Raw genomic sequence first — 22732 nt, 5'->3', positions numbered from 1 at the left:
AAAATAGCATTCTAAACAATATAAACAATACAACTTGAAGCTGTATTGAAAAATAAAGTAGTACCTTCTTCAGCTTACTCATTACATCTTTTTCTACATAGAGATCATCTTTTGATTTACCCTCCAGGTGGGAAGTAAAATTAGAGAGGTCACTTTAGAGTTGGCAGCAAAATGATAGTAAGAGGATTTCTAGACAATAATTTTGCTTCCTTAGGGTGAGTTTACAGTTGCCCCAAAATATAGCCAGAAAAACCTCTGCTCTGACATGATCTTTTTTGAAAATCAACTAGGAAAACAAACTATTTCATGGGTCACTTTTTATTCCACAGCAAACATCAGTGCTTGTGGGCCACGTGGTGTATACTGAGCACTAGTGTAAGTGCTCTGGTTTGGTCAGGGGCATCATATTCTGCTTTGTTTAAGTTGTCAGTGTGAGAATGTAATCGCTTTTACCTGCTATCGTTAATAAACCTTAATGTCATACAGATAGGTGCCAGCTTGTCTTGTACTTGCCCTTTTGCAGTCATTTGCAGAAGCATTTAACACTACCCGGTTAGAGTTGTAGAATAGCTTTTGTGATGCTTTATAGACACACTGTTGACCGCTTGCTACATGGCATCCTTTCCTGGCTATCTTATTGCTTGCCAGGATTGTATGTTTTTTTCTTAGTTGCTGGCCCTCTATCGTGGCGTGTTGGTTCTTCCTCACTTAGCTTTGGGTTGGCACATGCATTGCAGTATTAGCCATTCCTGTTAGAGAACTGTGTAGAGAAGCCGTTCAGGTGGTTCTCAGCCTGTGCATATGTGGAGGGTTATTGAGAGCCAATTGGATGGCTTTGTCTCTTTTCTGCAGGCCCTCCCGGCCCCCTGCAGACTTGTTCTAACTGAACTGACTCTTTTCTTTCCCGAAAGTGCACCTCCTACGTGGCCCCCTGTGTATCAACCTTACTGATGCCCACGCCAGTTCTGAGTGTTAACAGTTTTGCTCTTTGCCTAGTTTAGCTAGTTGTAGCAGTTGTTATTGTCCTTCTTTTTCTTCTCCTCCATCATCATCATCATCATCACCATCATCACCATCATCTCCATCGTGCTCTCCAGTTCATTTCTCCTGACTCCTGCCCTCCTTTGCTTTTTCAGCTGCTGCCTTGATTCTTTACTCTTGGCTGTTTTACCTGGCCCCGTGCAAATGCCAGACACCTGGGGTTTATTGTATTACATATTCACAGTTTCTTTCTGTGTAATTACGTTTTGGGATCCCAGAGGCTTCTTATAATAGCCTATTAAATGAATCATACTATTTTGTGAACTATTAAGACTTTTTATCCTTAATCACTATCACTATTATCATCACAGTGTCATTATCTTATCATTATTATCCTCATCATCTAACTTGCTCATCTTGTCCCCATGATAGCATTTTCTCCCGTCTTCTACATATGCTCATCTCCCATTTTCGTACTTGCTCTTCCTCATTAGTCATTCCTACTGTCCTTCATTCATTGATACGAGCATCACTCAGCCTTGCCTCACCCACTTAGCACTTCTGTTCCAGCACTTAACACACAGCTCTGTTGTTCTCTTGTCCATACGCACTCACAGTCCTTGAACATGCTGCACTAGCCACGCTGTTGTTCCTGGAAAATTCCAGGCATTTCCCACCTGTTCCCTCATATATGCATTTGGCAGCTCCTGCTCACATAGGATCTTGTCAGTGAGTCCTGTCCTGACAAGCCCACTCCACACTGCTCCCTCACTACCCCTCCCCGACATTCTTTCCCTTCCTGGCTTTGTTTTTCTCCAAAGCACTTACTACAGTCTGTTGTACGATTATATTTGACTTATTGGCTATAATTGATTATTTCAATCTCATTATTAAAATGAAAGTCTCATAACGCAGGGAGGGATTTTGTTCCCTTCCATACCTCTAGTTGTCTAGAATAGGGCTTGGCATAAAATGGGGTTATACATATTTACTGAATGAACTCATAATTAGTTACTTTTCTCTTTTTCCTTGGTATACAGTAAACTCCTTACGAGCAGGAAAGATGTTTTATTTCTTATTTTTTTGCGTATACAAAACACTCAGCAAGAAATTAGGAAGTTGTCACTCAGCGGCAAAATGCTTTCAGTTGCAATTAATACTAAGCCTTTATATATTGGCCATTAGTTTGTATTCAGAAGATATTGTGTGGTGGGGGAGGAAAAATGTTTTTCCTTCTAATGTGGGCCCTGTAACAAAAGGCAGGTTAATAAGAGAAAAGCATACAATTTATTTAACAAAAGTTTGACATGACACAGGAGTCTTCATAAGAAGTGTTAAACCAAAGCATTCAGTTTGATGAAAAGTGAAAAGTTGTGGGGAAATGTGATAGGGCAAAGGGGTGTGAGCTAAAACTAGGAAACGGGGAAACTTATCAAGGCCTGTTTGTTCAGATTCCTCCTGGCGTTCCTCTGTCTCCGGGAGCGTGGTGCTCCTTTCCTCCAGGAAGCTCTATAACCTGCTTCAGGAGATCAGAGTCTTTCCTCCATACACCATTTTTTCACATTACTTCAGCTCACAATAATTAGTATGCCAAGACGCCATGTTTTGGGGGAGCATGTTCTGAACCCCATCAGTGTTATGGCAAAATAGTGAAACAAAAGCAGTTAATACCTTTGGGAACTTTATTCTTTTGTAGAAGCGATGTCAGAAATAGTGCCTTTCATATTGGGGTGTTACTATTACTCTTTCCTCTACACACACACACACACACACACACACACACACTATTAAGGTATTTTTATTAGGACTTAAAAAAAATTCGTATATCTGGGACTGATTTAGTGTTAAGTCTGGTCTTTATGATTTTTTTTTATATATATTTAGAAAGGAAAAAGTGTTATATTAGATTCTGCCTCATGTTCTCAAAGGACATCATCTGCTCCTTGCTGTCCTTCCTACACATGCCATGCTAAATTATGAGACTGCCACTTTAACTGTGGACTTCCTCCCGTAGGAATCAGAGAAGATCATTGCTGAGTTGAATGAAACCTGGGAAGAGAAGCTGCGTAAAACAGAGGCCATCAGAATGGAAAGGTCAGGAGGTTAAATTCTGGGAAGTGTCTAAATTTTCTAAGGAATTTTGATTACTTTTATAATAAGAAAAAACAAAATAGAAGTTAAAAACAAAGAACTTTCTATCCTAAAACAAAAATTAAATTTGGCTGGGAACGTATGGCCAGTTGAATTTATACTTTGAAATAAAATTCACATGTTTAAATGTTCTCTAGGAAGACATGGTGCTTCAGTAGTTACCATACTGCATGTTACTGGGTATCCATATAAAAATGGAAGATATTAGGGAATAAAGTTTTTAATTTGCAAGGAGATTGCCCAGATTTATAAAGCTATTCTGATTATTGTCTTTCAAAGTTTTATAGAAACTCTTGGTAAGAAATGAAGGAGTTTAACTTGCAAACTTTTAAATTCCCTATTCTATCTCTAACCTGGATGTGAACATTACCCAAAATAATACTTTTGGTATTGTAATAAATATACATTTTTTAAATGTCTGTCTTTTCTCATCATAGAAATTAGGCAGAAGTAAGTTTTAATGTATTGATACAGTAAATGTATCAATTAGAACTTTCTTACTTAATATAGAAATTTTAAGCTAGAATTATTGAACCAATATCATTTTGAACATGGCAGCATACCATTCAAGAAAAATCAAGTTCATAGACAATACTCCATCTATCAAAGTTTCTTTCTGATTGCTTTCCTAGATTTTGAAGAAATGGTTGAGTCTTATGTTGAGCCTAAAGGAATATCTCTTGCTTTTTTATACAAATAAACATGAATTATTGTCTACCTCTAATGTGAAATGAGACAGAGTTCTTATTTAGGTGAAGATAACTTTATCTAATAGAAAAATATAATTTATTTAGTATGTGCTCTTTCTCTTAAAAATAATTTCTCTAATGATGAGATAAGCAGATTTTTTCACATGTATTACTGACTTTAAACAGGGACAATTGTTTTTGCTTTGCTTTGCTTTATTTTTCAGTTCATATTAGAGTGATTTAATTGGCATTTTGGTATTAGAGTCTGATGTGATTTTGTTTTTTCTAGAGAGGCCTTGCTGGCTGAGATGGGAGTTGCCATCCGGGAAGATGGAGGAACTCTGGGGGTTTTCTCACCTAAAAAGGTAGGAAATACTGTTGTGAAACTCAACCAACAGAAACTTTTTGTTTGTCTACTCACCGGGGTGCTTCATGTCTTTTTGGGCTGGCCCCTCAAAGCGCCCACTCCTTTTTTTTAATCTTGAGACTTGGCTTGCTTAATTTCAGATATTTCTAATTTCATCTTACAATCTATTATGTTTATGGCTTACAAAATAAAACTCAAGGCAATAAATCTGCACCTTTTGGTCAAGATTCAGCATGTTTAATCTTCCTCATTGCTGCTTTTTCTTCAAGGCCCAGCCTAACATAGCACCCCTTGCTTCTGTTGGCTTCTCTTTCTGTGTAGATTTTTCCCACAGATGCTGGCAACCCTTATTTATAACTCTCTAGAAGCAATTCCGGCTGTTCAGGTTTGTTTAGAAAAATAACCGCTTTAGTGTGCTTCTACAGTTTGTGTTATAGACAACAGTGTACTGAGCAAAGCAATTTCTGTCCTAGTCCTTCTAGCCTCTGCTCCTTTACCAGTTACAAAAAAGGACTCCAGTAATTACCTTCCTACTTCCATAATCATAGTTATGAAGTAGTAGATACCTTTTAGTTAATTAAATTAGTAAGGTGTGTTGTTTGTTGTTGTTTTTACCAAGTTGCTTCTTAGTTGTTGTTTGTATTGCCTAAGGTCAGTGATTTTCAGCTTACAGGTTTTTCCTTCAGTAAGACATTATTTATTCAGATATGTTACTTAGGATTATAGAGGTTAGCAGTTATAGGTTCGCTGGTATTTAGGGTGTGCCTTTGCATCTATCTATATCTTTATACACACAACACATGTAGGTATTTAAGGATATTTTATAATATCTTTTAACATTAAGAACTGTGATTATCCACCCATGACAAGCACTGACCCAGAAGGCTGCCACAGAAACACTGTGGCTCATGGGCCCTGATCCCCTCTCCTGGGCCTCAGGGATAAATTTGGCTACAGACATAAAAAAAAAAAAAAAAAAAAAAAAAAAAGAACTGTGATTATAGCTGATACCGGTTTGGCTCAGTGGATAGAGCATCGGCCTGCGGACTGAGGGGTCCCAGGTTCCATTCCAGTCAAGGGCATGTGCCCGAGTTGTGGACTGGACCCCCAGTATGGGGCGTGCAGGAGGTACCTAGCTGATCGATGTTTCTCTCTCATCAATATTTCTAGCTCTCTGTCCCTCTCTGTAAAAAATCAATAAAATATATATATATTTTTTAAAAAGAACTGTGATTATATCATGTCTTGTAAATATATGGTATTTAACACAAATCATAAATAACTTAAGTTTTGTGATATAAACAGCATAGAATTCCAAACTGGCAGCTCTGTTTTAAAACCTTTTTCTTACTTTACTTTTACCCATCCTGCTTTAGCTTTCTGGACTTCCTCAGGACACTGTCCATATCCAAATTCAGTGTCAGAACCTGTTTCTGATGTGTTAACGTGATTGTGGTAATCATTACTCAATGTGTGCATTTATAAAATTGACACATTGTACACCTTTTAAAAATCACATTCAACTAAATAAATACAGTTATTACCTGTCAGTCATACCTCAGTAAAACTGGGAGGAATTCCTTTAAGGCAAGAAAAGAAAAAAAGGAAAGCCTATTTCAGAGATACCTTTTTCTTAGACCAGTGTCACCATGAGCCCTAAAGAGTTCCGCCCAAAGAGGCCCGACTCTCTCAAACCAGCGAGCTTTCAAACTGCAGCGGAAGATCTAGCTGAGAAGATGTAGAGGGTTTTCTAATTTATTTTTAATCGTCTTTTCCAGTTCCTTTCTTTACCCTCTCATCTGGCTCTTCTTTCATTTTTTCACATTTGCTGACACTATCTTGAATAGATTTTGACCCCAACACCTTGTGACTTATTTTTGGATCCCAATGGGATATTTTCACCAAAGAAGGTTGGTTTTTAAAAGATTTTAGAAATATTAAGAGTTAGATGAGAATTTTTACATGATTTGTGTATTATTTGAATGTTAGTAATTTTAATTTCTTCTTTAAAGTATAGACTAATTAATAAACTAAAGATAATAACAGACCATGGAAGAACTGCTAAAAATTAGAGGGAATGTGGGGACTTTTTTATTCCATGTGATCTTACTTATATGTGGAATCTGAAAAAAACACACACTAAACTTATCAATACAGAGAACAGATTGGTGGTGGGGGACATTTTTATAAAGCAAATGAAAAATTAAATATTTATTGGGATTGTAGGGGAGGGAAAATAATTTTTCCTCTACCCTTCTGACTTCTTGGCTGAAAGCCCTGTAATAAAAGACAAATAGATTCACGAGAAAAACAAATAGAAGTTTATTAACATGTCTGCCTTACGTATATATGGGAGATACCCAGGGGAAATTGACTAACGCCTTGATGTGGCTTAGAGTTCAGACGTACTAGTAGATATTAGTAGGGAAGGGAGAGGGAAGATAGACCTCTGGGGGAGAGGAAATGGTTTTTAGAATCCTTAGAAGAGTTGATGGGATGTGTGGTAGCCAGTGTGTGACAGTCTGTCTGGGTGTGATGTTGACTTCTGGCTTCCTCTCCTGCGGTAAGAGTCCACCTTCCCTTTAATGAAACTCCTGAGGATTTATGACTGTTGAGCTCTGGTAGGTAGGAGGATCTGTGTTGAGACAGATATGGGAGGTCAGAGAAAGCCTTTCTCTGCATTGGCTGCTTTTCAAGTGCCCACAGCTCAAAATACTTAAAGTGGCATGTTTTGGGGTGGCATATTCTGCTACCCTTCAAGATTTTTGTCCAAGCGTTTACAAAATTATGATTACCCATCCAGAGAATCATCCTGTCCTAATTTTTCTTTTGTGCTCTGAATGTTTTGACCTTATCAAGAACTGGCTCTTGTTCTTCATCTCAGAACTCATGTTCTTAGAGAGTGTGTTAGTGCAGTTTGGTGGCCTGGAGAGAGTATTTTCTATGTGCGATGGAACTGCAACTTGGAAGAAAGGCAGTCTCTTTGCCAGCGCCTGCGGGTAACCCAGGGAACCTCAGCCTTCTGTTGTCACAACTTTCTCAGGGCGCTTGCTCCAGCTTATCTGTAACCTTTTTCAGACCCCACATCTTGTTAACCTCAATGAGGACCCACTGATGTCGGAATGCCTGCTTTATTACATCAAAGATGGAATTACAAGGTAGGGTTGTTTCTGTTGGCCACTTTAATGTTTTCTTCTATCTTAGATTGAATAAAAGGAAGTTGTTGAAGATTTGTTGTAATGATTTGCTGATTTTCCCATCTGAAATACAATAGTTACAAACTATCCTCTCTACGCTTCCCAAATTATGTGTCTTAGCCAGCTGAACTAGTTAGCATGTGGTTTTCCCTTAAAAGACCCGAAGTAAAAATTTTCCTCTTTACATCTTACATAAATTCATTAAGTAGATCAGTTCACTCATGTCTTTGTATAGTGCGTGTGAGATACATTGGTAAATCATTGTTCCTTGGTTTCTTATTCTGATGTAGGGAAGTTGACCGTATTTGAAAATAGAATTTGCAGTTGAAAGCCTCTGATAAAAAAAAGTGGTACCTTTTTTATATGTACCAAAGAATATTCTTTGGGAGAAAGCAGTTTATTGTTTGCAGTGCCCTTTGTGTCTGAATTTCCCTGGGAAACACTTTCTCTTGTGTTCAGAGTTGGCCAAGCAGATGCTGAGCGGCGCCAGGACATCGTGCTGAGCGGGGCTCACATTAAAGAGGAGCATTGTGTCTTCCGGAGCGAGAGAAACAACAGCGGGGATGGTGAGAGTCCTTGGCTTAGCTTTCCCAACAGCTTTCCTTTCCACATTATGGGAAATCCATGCACAAGACCTGGTGTTTATTCCCTGTCTCTCTCAGTGATACTTCCTCATACAAGCCAATATTTGAAAATGGAGAAACCTGGGCTGCGTATAAATGTAGGGACGGACAGAGCTACTTTGCATGAAAATAGCTTGGACAAAAGGAGCCCTTGTTACCGCCAAGAGCTCAGCAGGACATAGGCAATGAGGCTTGGTCTTGAATGTTAATTATTAGATAGGCAAGTAGGAAGGGAACAAATATTCTGGGTAGTAGGAGATTGGAAGGACCTCTAGCCTTAATCAGTAGAACTTTATCTAAAAAGAAAGAAGTCAGTATTGTATATTGTACAGGTTATTAACAAAACAACAGTAATCTAACCATATTTTTGTGCTATATAATTCATTCATTCCTTAATCAAAAGATTAGCTTTTGATTTTAAGTTTCCTATTATCTATATTTCATACTTAAGATTTCTGATGGTTTACAATTTTATAGATTGAACTATTAGATATTACCAAAACAGATTTTATATCTTCTGAGGTTTGTCAATTTAAATGTTTCTATCTTAGCCAGAGCCCTGGTTATGGCACCCCAGAATAAACTATTACATGATGCTCAGGCGCTTGGTCGGTTACAGGAATCTATTCTAGTTACCCTAAATCCTCATAGTCATCTACTTTCCGTTATCTTTTCCCAGTGGTTTGTGATGCTAACATTTATTTGCATTCCTCTTAGTTATCGTGACTCTGGAGCCTTGTGAACGCTCAGAAACCTACGTAAATGGCAAGAGGGTGGCCCAGCCTGTCCAGCTGCGCTCAGGTGAGAGTGGGACAGATTTGAAATTTTCAGCAAAGATCACATGGCTTGTGTGAGCAACTCTATAATTTTTTTTTTTTTTTTAATTCTCACCCTAGAATATTTTTTCCATTGATTTTCAGAGAGAATGGAAGGGAGGGTTGGTGGGGGGGAAGAGAAACATCAATGTGAGAGAAACACATCAATTGATTGCTTCCTGAAAGAGCCTCTATTGGAGCTAAGAATCGAACCCACAACCCAGGGACCTGCTCTTGCCTGGGAATGGAACCCGTGACCCTTAAGTGTATGGGCCAATGCTCCCACCACTGAGCTCAACAGCCAGAGTGCAACTCTTTAAATTCTGAATTTTTGTTTAAAGGCTGTAGTGGTAGCATTAGGATTTATGTTCTTGTAAAATCTCAAAAGCTGTCTTTTTGCATTAAAGGAGGGTGAGGTTATTAACCTGGATATTGTACATTTAAAAAGTGGTTTCTTGCCAAGACCGGTTTGGCTCAATGGATAGAGCGTTGGCTTGGGGACTGAAGGGTCCCGGGTTCGATTCCGGTCAAGGGCATGTACCTTGGTTGCGGGCATATCCCCAGTAGGGGTGTGCAAGAGGCAGCTGATCGATGACTCTCTCTCATCGACGTTTCTAACTCTCTATCTCTCTCCCTTCCTCTCTGTTCAAAATCAATAAAATATATTAAAAAAAAATAAAATTGGTTTCTTAACTTTGTTTTGTTTTGTGGTAGGAAACCGTATCATCATGGGTAAAAACCATGTTTTTCGTTTTAACCACCCTGAGCAAGCACGGGCTGAGCGGGAAAAGACTCCTTCTGCTGAGACCCCCTCTGAGCCTGTAGATTGGACATTTGCCCAGAGAGAGCTTCTGGAAAAACAAGGAATTGATATGAAACAGGAAATGGAGAAAAGGTAATGTACAAATGTGATGTGGCCCGAATGACTGTCATTTCTTTTAAACATAGAATAGTAGTATTGATAAAACAGCTCAGTGATTTCACCATCTATTCCTTTCTCCTCTTGGTTTTCTCTTTCCTCTAGGTTACAGGAAATGGAAATCCTATACAAAAAGGAGAAGGAGGAAGCAGATCTTCTCTTAGAACAGCAGAGACTGGTAGGAATTCATGCTGCATCCTCTGTTAGGAAAAGGGCAGCTTGCTCTCACACCTTCCCTGCCCCACAGATGAGCACTCGCCCACATGGCTTATCCATCTCTCACTGAGAGCACACTCTGTTCTCTGGCTTCTTTAGTGGAGAACAAACGTACAGCTCCTGGCTGAGGCTAAACAAACTGTTCATTAAGGTGCTTTTTGTGCCTTTTAGCAAGTCTGTCAACACCAAGTGCTATAGTGGGAGCTTTTCCGTAGCCTTTGCCTCTCAATAGTGGTTTTTGAGTATGCATCAGTGGTGGTTTTTTGAGTGATAATTACTCTTCATATTGAATTTGATGGGCGTTTGCCTTGGTTTTGTTTCTGATCACCTGATAGTACTAATTCTCTGCTCTTGGGCTGACCTGGGGGTTGTTCTCGTGCTGGGCAGACTTTTTTTTTTTTAGTTAAACTGTGTCTAAAAGTGTTGCTGCACAGTTGCATGTGTTAATCCTTTTCTGTCCCCCTGCATGGAGTCTGCATCCTCAATTAGGAACCCCATGGCATTGGGATGACAGTGGAACAGGGGCTGTACAGCCAACACAGATAGGGGAGGAAAGCCTGGTTTCTCTGGGTGAGCAGCTGGAAAGTTGATGTAAGGTTGCAACTTATAATGCTAATGGCTTTAGCCTTTTATGCTGTTAATTGGTTTTCCAAGTTTGATAGAAACTGAATCTTACGAATAAATAAGTTAATTTATTAGTTAGATTTTCATTAGAAATTTTAAAAAATATCTTTGTATTGCTTTTTAGAGAGAGAGGAAGGGAAAGGGAGAGAGAAACATTGACGTGGCAGAAAAACATCGAGAGCCTCCTGCATGCCCCCTGCTGGGGATTGAGCCCACCACCTGTCATGTGCCCTGACTGAGAACCGAGCCAGCAACCTTTTGGTGCACAGAACAATGTGCACCAACCATCTGAGCCACATTGGCCAGGATTAGATTTTCATTTTTAAAGCCATCCAGTTTTGGTTAATAAAACGCTTGTTATAAGAAACTTCTTGGCATTCACTTAATATGTGAAGAAATTTATTTTTTTTTAATATATTTTATTGATTTTGAACAGAGAGGAAGGGAGAGAGATAGAGAGTTAGAAACATCGATGAGAGAGAGTCATAGTATCCATAACCCTTTGGATACTATGGGTGCAAGTTAGGAATTTTTCAGTTTTTAAGATTCTTGAATGTCTGTTAATATATAAGGTTAGCATAAATTACAGCATGTTAAAATGTTGCATATAAGCTACAGCCTTTTAGCCATGCTCTGCTTTGGAGAAGAGAGGCTACTGCTAAAAGGGCCAGAAAAGCCAAGGGCTTAAGCAAAAGCAGCCTTTTCCAGGGCAATTCAGTTCGGAGGCTTGGCAGTAGTTAACCAGTTCATTTGTTAGCTTGGAAGTTATAATAAAGCCCCCCTCATAATGGATTGCAAGAATAAATCAAGTGTCTGAGGCAAGATAATAGCAGTGTTGCATATAGAGAGTCTATTTAGGAGGCCTAGATAGCATTTAGTTTTTAGTAAAAATGGAAAGATTAGGTACAATGTGATTAAGGACTTGAAAGGTTTACAACACATAAAGGAGCCTTTTATTTTAATAATGTAGTGTAATCTAATAACATGCCTCTGATGGTCTGTGAGAGATCAAACGAGGACAGGTATAATTAAGCTGTGTTTAGTATTATAGATAGTGCCTTATAATTAATTGTATAGTGCTTTATAATTTACAGAGAGCTTTAACATCCATCACTTTTTTTTATTTCTGAAACAACTCTCTTTAGTAGATTTGTATATACATAAGTAATATCACCTCCAGTTGAGGAAACCAAGGCTAAACAATACTGTCTTGCCCACTCTTTAAAACCTATTAAGTCATGGGTTTGAGGCTTAAACTTGGGTCTTCTGACTTACTTCACTGTTGTGTTCAGTAAAGCAGTACTTATCAGCTACCTAGGAGTCTTGTTAAAAAGCAGATGCTGATTCAGCAGGTCTGGGTGCGGCCTGAGATTCTGCACTTGTAACCTGCTCCCCAGGGATGCCCATTCTCCTTGTCCTGGGACCAACTGATGAGGAACTAGGTGGGAAAGAATGATGGCTGGTGTTCTCCGTAACCGAGAGCTGCTGATCATTCTGTGCTCGGGAGCAGGGGTGCATTCACAAAGATGAAGTAAATGTCTCTAAGACATGCTCAGTTTCCAGGGACACACTTACTCTGCAGGTAGTCAGGTCTGGTTGTCATTTGATCTGTGTATCTCAAAGCAAGGATTTCAAGAGCAGTCCTCAGAGCAAGGAGCTGCTTTCCTCCCACAAGTCCAACTCTGTATTCCATTTCCATGTCTGGCCTTCAGGAGGAATTGATTTCTAATGCTTCAGCCTGAAGAGTATCTGGTAGTAACAGGTTTTTTTTTATTTTTTATTTTTATTAAGGTATTATATGTGTGGTAGTAATAGTTTTGAATGGGAAATTTATTTTTACAATTCCTATATTTGTCAACTAACATATATTTTGAATACGCCCTCTAAATAAACATCGAGAGGATACAAAAGAATTATTTTTCAGTAAACATCTTTAATATTTGTTATATGTTATCATTTTTGCATAACAGCAGCATTAAAAAGCGGAGTTTTCTGTTACCATAGTTCCCCATACGGTGCGTCACACTGTTATATTCTCTTGTAGTTAGTGCCCTGTTGTACACCTAGTCCTTTTCATGCTTGCTTTTCTACACATGTGTTTTGGGTATCTTCTCTCTTCTATTTGTAAAGCTTCTTGCAGTCTTTTCAGGAGGCCTACTTTACATTTGGTATTTAAGGAAAACAGAAGGATCTTTAGTGACATGTGAATTGGCCAAACCTGCATAGTTTTTCCAACTCTCTAATAAATGAATCTAAATATCTTTTTTTTTCCTGACATGAGATAGAATTTACATCTTGGCATATAAATTTTGCATACAGACTTTCTAATATGATGGTCAGTATGTGAGGGGGTATATTTGAGCTATATGGTGAACATAGTATACAGTCAATATGACCATATTTTAAAAAGAAATTAAATTATAACCACTTGATTTAATATGAGTTCTTTTGAATATATAGGCTTTCTAATTTATTTATGTTTTATTTTGGAGTTTTATCTCTCAGTCAGGTTACTAAAGCAATGATTTATTTCCTAAATTAGGTAATATTCCCTTAGTTCTTAAGCAATTTTAGAAAGAAATGGAGTCAGGAAAAAAGTGATAGTTGTCAACTATGTGGGAAGAATCAGAGAGAGTTTGTTTTGTAAAACTCTGTTTCTATATACTTGCAAGAAATCCTTTTTATGAGGCAGACATACTTTTTCTCTAATATTAATATCTTTTATCACTTAAGATTAGCCATTCTGCTTTTTTAAACTAAAAATGAAAAATAAGTAGTCTAGAATCTATAAATTTAACTTTATCTGCTTTTTGTTGCCAAAGTTTTAAGTAGGTGGGGCTTAGATGTTGGTTTAGTACCCATTTATGGACCAATATAAATCAGTCAAAACAACTCCAAATTCAGGGGCCAAATTATTGTCATGTTAAAGGTTACTTTTTGTCCCTAAAAAGTAACTATACGTGGAAATTTTGGTATAGAAAGCAAGATACTATTTATCAATTCTGATTTTTGAAAACCTTTACTAGAGATAATTTTGGTAGTTATAACCAGATAAAAGAGACTAATGAGTAAGCATATTTTCGTTTACTGGGCCAGTTTGAATTATTCAGTGAGTAGTGTCTTTTCTCAGTAGTGTCTTTTCCTGAGTAGAAATTCTTTCTTAATCCTGTTCATCATAGGGAATTGTAAATCCAACATAGCTTTCATTTAGATCCATGTTATCAAGATTTGCTTGTGTTAGTTAAGAATAATTGGTAGACGGTTATTATCCCAAATCAGGCTGCATTTTTAGGTCTAAGTAAAATGTTTTGAAAAAGAGTCAGCGGTGCAAAGATAGCCAGAAAGAAAGTTAGAGAAAACATTTTAAAGTGGATCCATTTCACAAAAACAGTAAAAGCTTCCTGTTTTATATGTTGATAATGAAGAATTATCACTTAAAGTGATATTTCTCAAATAGCTAGAATGCCATGGGTTTTTACAGAAAACATCTCTAAGTTGTATTTATTAAAATATTACTTGGAGAATCTTAAGATGTTAATAAAAGTTTATTTGCCTGATTTGATTTATGTTCTAGAAGTTTGTTTCTTAAAACTTTGGAGGTGAGGTATTTATTGATTCAAGTGTGGAAAACAAAATAACAGATCCACTCTAAAGACCCTCTTATGCTTTCTTGCTTTCTGGATAACACCTCTAATTGTATAAGTGAAAGGATCAATTAGACATGACACAAGAAAATAGCAAATCCAACATGTGCTCACGGAAAGACTAGTTTCAAAACCCTCTTGTCTTCTAGAAAAACCATTTGGTTGATGAGAACTCACATGGTCTGCTAATAGATTCTTAGCATTTTTAACATCATCCCTGTTTGCTTCTTTTTCTACTTTCTCATCTTTAACTTTTTTCTAGGGCTGCTCTTTTTAGTAAAGCTAAACAGAACGTGGCATCCTACAGCCTTTACTAACCTTTGTTAATCTGCCTGCTCGTCACATCTTGTATGGCATCTGTGCTCACTCATGGGGAAAGAGTTTCTGGAAGAAGCAACAGCAATAACCAAGGCAAATGTGGGGAAGTGGCTGCATGGGTGTTAGCATGAATGGGGTGTAGGTTTTACTTCATATTCTTGAGATGGTAGAGGTGTTATTTTATACCATTTTCTTAATAACTCCATATGACCTCAGAGTGCGAGTCTCACTCACGGTGTCCGTCTCCCTAAGAAATTTGCTTGTTATATTTCATACGTATGCCAGAAAGTGAAATTTGGATTAGTGTTACTAAACAAACCAACTAATCTTTATATTAATAACAATCTACATATGCATATGTCTTAATAGACTTGCACATCATTTAAGATTTTTGTTTTATAGGGGATTGTTTTGTTTTTATATTTGGTTAAGGCTTTTTTGCTTGCTTTTTCTTCAATTTGATTTTCATTTTTTGCATTTTAATTTTGGTTATTTTGGGGCCATTGTTTGATTTTGTTTTCCAAAGGACGCGGATTCTGATAGCGGGGATGATTCTGACAAGAGGTCCTGTGAAGAGAGCTGGAAACTGATTACTTCTCTGAGAGAAAAGCTACCTCCCAGCAAGTTGCAAACCATTGTTAAAAAATGTGGCCTCCCTAGCAGTGGGAAGAAACGAGAACCTATTAAAATGTATCAGATACCCCAGAGAAGGCGCCTGAGTAAAGATTCCAAGTGGGTCACCATCTCAGATCTTAAGATTCAGGCTGTCAAAGAGATTTGCTATGAGGTTGCCCTCAACGACTTTAGGCACAGTCGGCAGGAGATTGAGGCCTTGGCCATTGTTAAGATGAAAGAGCTTTGTGCCATGTACGGGAAGAAAGATCCTAATGAGAGGGACTCCTGGAGGGCAGTGGCCAGGGACGTCTGGGACACAGTTGGTGTAGGGGATGAGAAGATCGAAGACATGATGGCCGGTGGTAAAGGCGGAACTGATGTAGATGATCTCAAGGTTCATATAGACAAGCTGGAAGACATTTTGCAAGAAGTCAAAAAGCAAAATAACATGAAAGATGAGGAGATAAAAATCTTAAGAAATAAAATGCTCAAAATGGAAAAGGTCTTGCCACTGATTGGGTCTCAGGAACAGAAAACCCAAGGAAACCACAAAGCAAAGGAACCTGCTGGTGCTGGTGTCAGTAGCCACTCTGAAAATGATGTGAGTAAAGGAGACAATGGAGAGCTTGGTAAAGAAGAACGTGTTTCCCAGCTGATGAGCGGGGACCCGGCTTTCAGACGCGGACGTCTGCGTTGGATGAGGCAAGAGCAAATCCGGTTTAAGAACCTGCAGCAGCAGGAGATAACAAAGCAGCTTCGGCGGCAGAACGTACCTCATAGGTTCATCCCTCCTGAGAATCGGAAGCCCAGGTTCCCCTTTAAGAGCAACCCTAAACACAGAAACTCTTGGAGTCCTGGGACACATATCATCATAACAGAGGATGAGGTTATAGAGCTTAGAATTCCGAAAGATGAAGATGGAAGGAAAGGAAACAAGAATGAGAGCCAAGAAAAGGATGTTAGAGCAGCTTCTAAGGATCCCCAGCTACCATGGGGCTCTCAGGGCATGCGAAGTCAAGATCACATCCAAGTTAGCAAGCAGCATATTAATAGTCAACCACAGCCACCTCAGTTACGCTGGAGAAGCAATTCTCTCAATAACGGCCAACCGAAAAGCACACGCTGCCAGGCATCTGCCTCCTCGGAATCATTAAGCTCCCACACTGGTCATCCCACTGGTCACCTCACTGCTGATGTGCAGACTTTCCAGGCGAAGCGCCATATGCATCAACACCGCCATTCTTACTGTAATTATAACACTGGAGGTCAGTTAGAGGGCAGTGCAGCCAATTCTTATCAGAGGCAGACTGATAAACCCAACCACTGTAGCCAGTTTGTAACACCTCCACGGATGAGGCGACAGTTCTCTGCACCCAATCTCAAAGCTGGTCGAGAAACCGCAGTATAAATTACTGGACAAACTTGAAATCCTGGTGGAGGAAACAGGCAATGGTAGCCCAATTTAAGTTGGTTCTAGCCTTGGCCTCAAGTTCCTACAATTTACATTATTATTTGAATGTTGTGTTCCTACAGATAACTGATTTTAATATTGTCAAAACATAAAACACTGGTAAATCTTTCTTCTCTTTCTTTTTTTTTTTTTTTTTTTTTTTTTGGTAAATGTTTCAAGACCTCCCTTTTGTTTGTATACCATAATGGGCAGTTTCTGGAATTTTGGACAAAACACTGAGACCTCCCTTTTGTTCCTGAGACTTTGCTCTTTTCTTGGTGCCTAGATAATATACTTACATAAACTGGTCTTTTGGTGTAAGTTTATTATGTTTTTATAATGCCTATAAATTGATCTGATAACCAGAAAGACCTGCCTCTTGGTTTATGCAAACATTCAACTTTTTTGCTTTTGTAGCTAGAAGAGTCCTAGTCTTCAGTTGGGGGAATTTGATATGTAGAATTAAATGTCTATTATTTCCCCATAAGTGCTAGAACATTAGTTTAAAAATAATAACATGCAACTATGTGGACACAACTTTGGATTTCTCATCCATGTGTGTTCCTTTTAAAAAATATAATTGGATTTTTCATAAGCCAAAACTAAATGTCTCCAGATATATTTTATAGTACATAGCTTTGCATCTTCACAGAACTTGGACATCTTATTCTTCTACATGTTGCATAGAACTGATTCAATATGGTGTGTTTTTCCCCCCTGTATCAGTATATGTATGAAATTTGTCAAAATACTGAAATCTTTAAATTGGCACCATTTCTGGATTTCTGTTTGTGGTTTGCATTTTAAAATCTAACTTAGCATTTCTCTCTTGCTCACAGTGAACTATTCACCAAAATCATGCCAACAGAAAAACCAGCAAAATACTTGTATACTCAGCAGTATACATATGTTTATAGGGAGATTATTGGGTGGGGAGAGGAGAGAGGTGAGACACGGGGAGAAGGCTCCATACAGCTGTGTATTTACAGTTCGAAATAATGAAATAGGTTAACTGGTTGGGTTTAGAATAAAGGAGATAATGTATACTGAACTATTCTTTGATTACCAGTAGTATTGCTCACAGACATTCAAACAAGCAAAGAGAAGTCCTTTTGAACATTTATTGTATCAATACCTCATTTACTGTGTTGTGGTCTCAGTTTGCCTCACTGGAGAATCCACTAAAAAAGGATGGATTTTAACGGGAAGAAAAGAATAGTTTTCTACATCTCTTGAACTTGACGGAAACTTCCTTAAGAGGCAGTGTGAAGAGCCACGGCGTCTGCAATTGCCTGACTTCATGTTGAGAAGACTCCCAAGTCACACTAAGCCATCTATCAAACACTTGTCTTCCAGATGGCGTGAGAATTGCAGCCAAGATAGGAATTAACATTCAAGGAAGCCTTAAAGATTGTGGTTATATAGGTGTTTTTTTTCTTTGTGTGTGGACACTATGCTTTATTAGAACATATTATTTTTAATCATAGTATTTTTTTCTTTGCTTCTAAGAAAATGCTTTCTTAATGCACAGAAAGTTGCTTCCAATTAACTTTGGGGAGCTATTTTTGCTTTTGTAGCTAGAAGAGTCCTAGTCTTCAGTTGAGGTTTCATGATAGAGTAGGCATGGGTGAATGCTGTTTGTAATGATTGACTAATTGAGATGACCATCTCCTGTATCATGTGATGTGAAGGAACTCAGTAGGCTACTTCAGATCAGTCACTTCAACCCCAGTTTTGTCCTTCTTCATTCTTCTTAGACATAGATTCATGAACTAGTCATTTCTTGCAAAAAAATTATTTTCTAATATTAGTAATAATGATAATTACTCACCTTTCACCTCTAGAGCTAACGTGGGCTCGTATTTCCCTAACTTGATATAACGTAATGACAGGTCCATTGCATGGAATTATAATGTTCATTTTTATGGTGGCCTTTTCATCTCAGTATGGGCCTCCCTTTCCCACTAACCAATGGGAGTGTGTTTCTACTGGTGACCAGGTGACACTGTAGAATGAAGAGTAACATAATATTTTCCTGTGTAGATGTGGGTTGTGATAAGCACTACATCCAAACTGGTATTCTAAAGAACCAGGTTTGTGTTTGTGCTTCAGCTGCTGGACCAGGTGCCCTCATGTTGCTGAGATGTTTAGATATCAAAAGGAGGCTTTAATTTCAGATGACCAGGAAGAAATGAACCAAGGTTCGACTGGCTGCCGCATATGTCCCTGAATTCATGCATTTGAGAGCACATTTGTCTTAGGAAATAATTTTAGTTCTAAAATTATTTCATTGACTCTTTTTTACTAAGTAAGTAACTAGTGCCATGCTTCTGTGAGCTTTTGGTATAGCCTGTATTGCCATTTGTTTTTTAATTTGACAGTCTCTCTCTCTCTAAGCTTAAATACAAGATCAAGGAGAAATGGTCATCATTAAACCGTTGTATTATTGAAGTATTCTTAGCTATTATCATAGTGAAGTGAGGGGGAAAAGCATTTTGCTATTGAAATTATATAATGATCTGCCAATAATGGAAATGTAGAGGATATTTAATTGGTTGGTATAATTTCATAAGCCAAATGGTGTTCCTTGGAGAGTCAAAGACATTCTGCTTATAAGTCTAAACTAGAGGGATTTTCTTTTAATTTTGCTTCTAATTCTTTGTAGTGCTGTGAATTGTTTCTTTTACCAGAAATGCAATGACGTATTGCTTATTCCACTGAAGTGACTTGAAATGATTTCTTGTGTTTTGGGTGCAGGTTGATGTTGAAAAAATAAAAATTAAAAATAAAACAAAACACAGTTTACCATACCAGTGTTTGCATTATAGGCTACTAGATACTAGACTCCAGGAAGTTACATAGATTTCCTCTGGTCAGCTGCTGTACCCCTGTGCCTTACTGGTCCTTTGTAGACTTGCCTTAATGGTTTGTACAAAAGACTGGGAGGAGGGGAAGCTGCCATGGCCTGGTGAACCTAATGAAAATGCCTTCTGAGGCGCAATGCAAAGCGAGCATTTGTTCTGTACTCTCAGAGCCCGGTTCTGCACTCTGAGGCGTTTTCATAATTGTCCAGTTCATGTCATCTTTCAGATTTTATAATCTGCTCTCGATACTTAGTTTGAACCACTAGGTTGTGAAATGTATTGGTTTCCTGCCATCATTACTGTAAAATCTTCTTGTTCATGAACTATGGATTTCTCCTTTAATTTTTTTTTAATTGTTGAAGATTGTCTTTGAGTGTAAGATCTTCCTTATCAGAAAAGGAGAGTTTGTAATATTCAAAAAAAAATAAAGTCCTCATTCAATAAAAGTTGAAATCTTCTTTTAAAAGTGTGCTTTCTCACTGATGTGGGAGGAGGGAAAAGTGAGACAGAGTGATGCTAATAGGCCTGATCTTGTCTTTTATTTATTGCTTTTGCTTTTGAAGGTGGTTGCAAACCAAGTCTTTTTTTCTTCTTTTCAACTTTGTACATGAACTTGATTAGCTTAAGCTTTTGCTCTTGTTACCTTTTCTGTTTATTAAAATTGTATCTTAAATGGGAACTTTACCCTCTACTTTATGCTACACTTTATTTTAAACTTTCCTATAGAAGGTGAACGAGGGGACAGCAAGTACCACTTTCAGATTTCTTTAAGTTCACCTTTAACTATGTATTCAGGGGTTTTTTATTAATCTTGATTTGAAGTTTTTATAAATGAAGACGTATACTTCCTTTCATATGGATAGGAACTACATTTCTAAAAAGCTGCTGAGTAACTGTTTAGTTTTTCTTTTTTTCCTTTAACCACTGCTTTTCTCCACCCAGAGAATTGGTGCTTTGCTAGCGGTGAAACAGAACAGAGTAGAAGATTTTTCTGGAGTGAACCATCCGTCTTATTGAAAATTTAGATGTGACATTTTTATATTGAAAAACACAATCATACATTGTATCATGAGGTGTTTTTAATGAGGAACTTGGATTGATTGGCTTCAGGCCCCATACTCTTTCCCTTCAGGTACTTTGTATTTTTCTGCTGTTGGAGAGACTGGCAGGAAAGTTGCCAAGATGAACCACTGCTGGGGCGACACAGGATTCCATGCAGTGTGATCTGCACAGATATGGTTGTGGGCACAGAGTGAGAATGGGGAGAATGGGAACTGGCTTTTGAAGGAGTAACTCCTGAGCCAAGAGCTGACTGCCAGAGTACAACTGGGAATCATCCAAGTGAAGAATGGCAGGGAGAGGGTGAGGAAGTATGGCAGGGCACGGGGGTAACGGGGTGCTGAGAATACCCGCTGTGCCGGGGAGTTACGGGGAGAGATGCGGGCAGTTGGGTGGACAGAGCTGGATCCTGGCGTGCTGAAGAGTTGGGATTTTAAAAAAACAAAATATCTTTTATTATGAATTACACAAAATCAAACTCCAAACAAGCACTGCTTATAAGATCCATTGATATTATATTTTAAAATAACACTCAGTGTCTTTAAATCTGAGTTCGTATAATATCATTTATTTTTAATAATACCGAAAACAGCCACATTAATATTTGATAGAATTTTGATGTCTGATAACCCCTGCCTATCAGACAGCTTCCAATTAAAATATCATATAGCTTTTATTCATGAAAGAAAAAAATAGTTTATTCAAGTTCACAAAACAAGTTTGAGGAGCTATGTTGGGTTTGAATTGAAGAAAAAGAACCAGTTAAAAAAAGGAAATAAAATTTTCATTTCCTGGAAGCTGAAACCAGTGTATACCTTCTAATCAAAGATTTGTCCCAGGTGGCATTTTCAAATTTTAAAAAGTGTACCAGGCCAGATCCTTAACTGCCTTCACTGCTTTTGCTTTGCTTTCCTCTTTCCTTTCTCTCGATTGCCTTCAGCGTTTTTCTCTGCCTCTGATTCATCTATATAGGGTACTGTCCATGCTGGCCTAGAAAATTCTTTCTGTTCTTCTTAATATCAGACTCATTTTTTATGTCATCTTTTTCATCTTTCACCACACACTAGGTTTTCTCTTGAAAATGTTTGGGGACGACCACAGTTGCTATCTCTTGAACATCTTTCATGGGAACATCAGTGTCGCTCTGGCTGGTGTGGCTCAGTTGGTAGTGCTTCATTCCCTGCACCAAGAGGTGGTTGGTTCGGTTCCCGGTCAGGGCATATGCCCACGTTGCAGGCTTTATTCGTAGTAGGGGATGAGCAAAAGGCAGCCGATAGATGTACAGCTCTCACATCAATGTTTGTTTCTCTCTCTCACCCTCCTCCTCCTCTCTTAAAAAAAAAAATCAATGAAAAAATATTAAAAAACAAACAAACATCGGAATCTACTTTAAGAATACTTAACAACAAAAAAGAATTCTTTCAAGTCTGCTTAGCTCCTTTGCGGCATTCTGTTTTCTCTTTTCAGCATGCATCTTCCTTTCCCACTTATTCTACAAGCTTTTATTTATTTATTTATCTATCTATCTATTTATTTATTTATTTATTTTTACATATTAAAGGAAGGTTTATTCCCCAGTAACGAGTGGGACTCATTATACGGATCTATAAGCTTTTAGACGTATTTTATCTGAAAAGGTTCACCGCTCACAGCCCACACGTTCTCATCCATGAGTTGGGATTTTATCCTAAGTGTGTTGGGAAGCTACCAAATGGTTGCCTACAGGGAGGTTGCATTGTTAGATTCATTTAGAAATAGCCGGAGTCTGGGCTGGAGACTTGTCGGAAGGAGGTAAGTTGAGAGCCATTGCTCCCCTTGGGAAGTTGCAGGGTGAACTAAGCGCGAAATCGCACTTCCCCAACAAGGGCAGGGAGAAAGGAGTCTCCGGTAGATTATTTTCAGGAAGAAAACAGATCAGCTTGCAGTCAGGTAAACCCTGTGTATAACAGTCCACAAAGCAATGAAGGCTCTTGCTTGGATCATGGTTGGAAAGTAAAGCAGACAATTGCTGGGCGCACCCCAAAGTTTCCGGTTTGGGAGGTGTGCCGTGGGGCCTGATCATTCGCATTTCTGTAGTTCCCAAGTTCCCAGGTGACGCGGATTCTGCTGGATCAGCACTCACCTTTGGGAATCATTAGTCTGCAACAGGAATTTGCAAGCTTTTGAAGGGCCAGATGGTAAATAGTTTAGATTTTGTGGG

The 22732-nt window shown here is 38.3% G+C and overlaps 1 protein-coding gene across 11 annotated transcripts in view; it reads left to right on the top strand.

Moving 5' to 3' along the window:
* The window catches only part of KIF1B (kinesin family member 1B), a 124467-nt gene that overhangs the window by 55704 nt on the left and 46031 nt on the right, over positions 1-22732 (top strand). For 10 of the 11 annotated variants that reach the window (XM_084875276.1, XM_084875284.1, XM_084875280.1 and 7 more), the window contains 7 exons: positions 2996-3075; positions 4111-4186; positions 7267-7346; positions 7845-7951; positions 8726-8809; positions 9538-9718; positions 9848-9920. In XM_084875276.1, coding sequence (XP_084731402.1) covers positions 2996-3075; positions 4111-4186; positions 7267-7346; positions 7845-7951; positions 8726-8809; positions 9538-9718; positions 9848-9920 — 681 coding nt within the window. Of the gene's footprint in view, positions 1-2995; positions 3076-4110; positions 4187-7266; positions 7347-7844; positions 7952-8725; positions 8810-9537; positions 9719-9847; positions 9921-15070; positions 19940-22732 lie in introns of those variants that run through there. The other variant, XM_084875277.1, reaches the window with a different exon arrangement.

The sequence above is a fragment of the Pipistrellus hanaki genome, assembly GCF_964339955.1.
Source record: "Pipistrellus hanaki genome assembly, chromosome: 2".
Lineage (NCBI taxonomy): Eukaryota > Metazoa > Chordata > Mammalia > Chiroptera > Vespertilionidae > Pipistrellus > Pipistrellus hanaki.
This window is presented reverse-complemented; position numbering and strand designations above follow the sequence as displayed.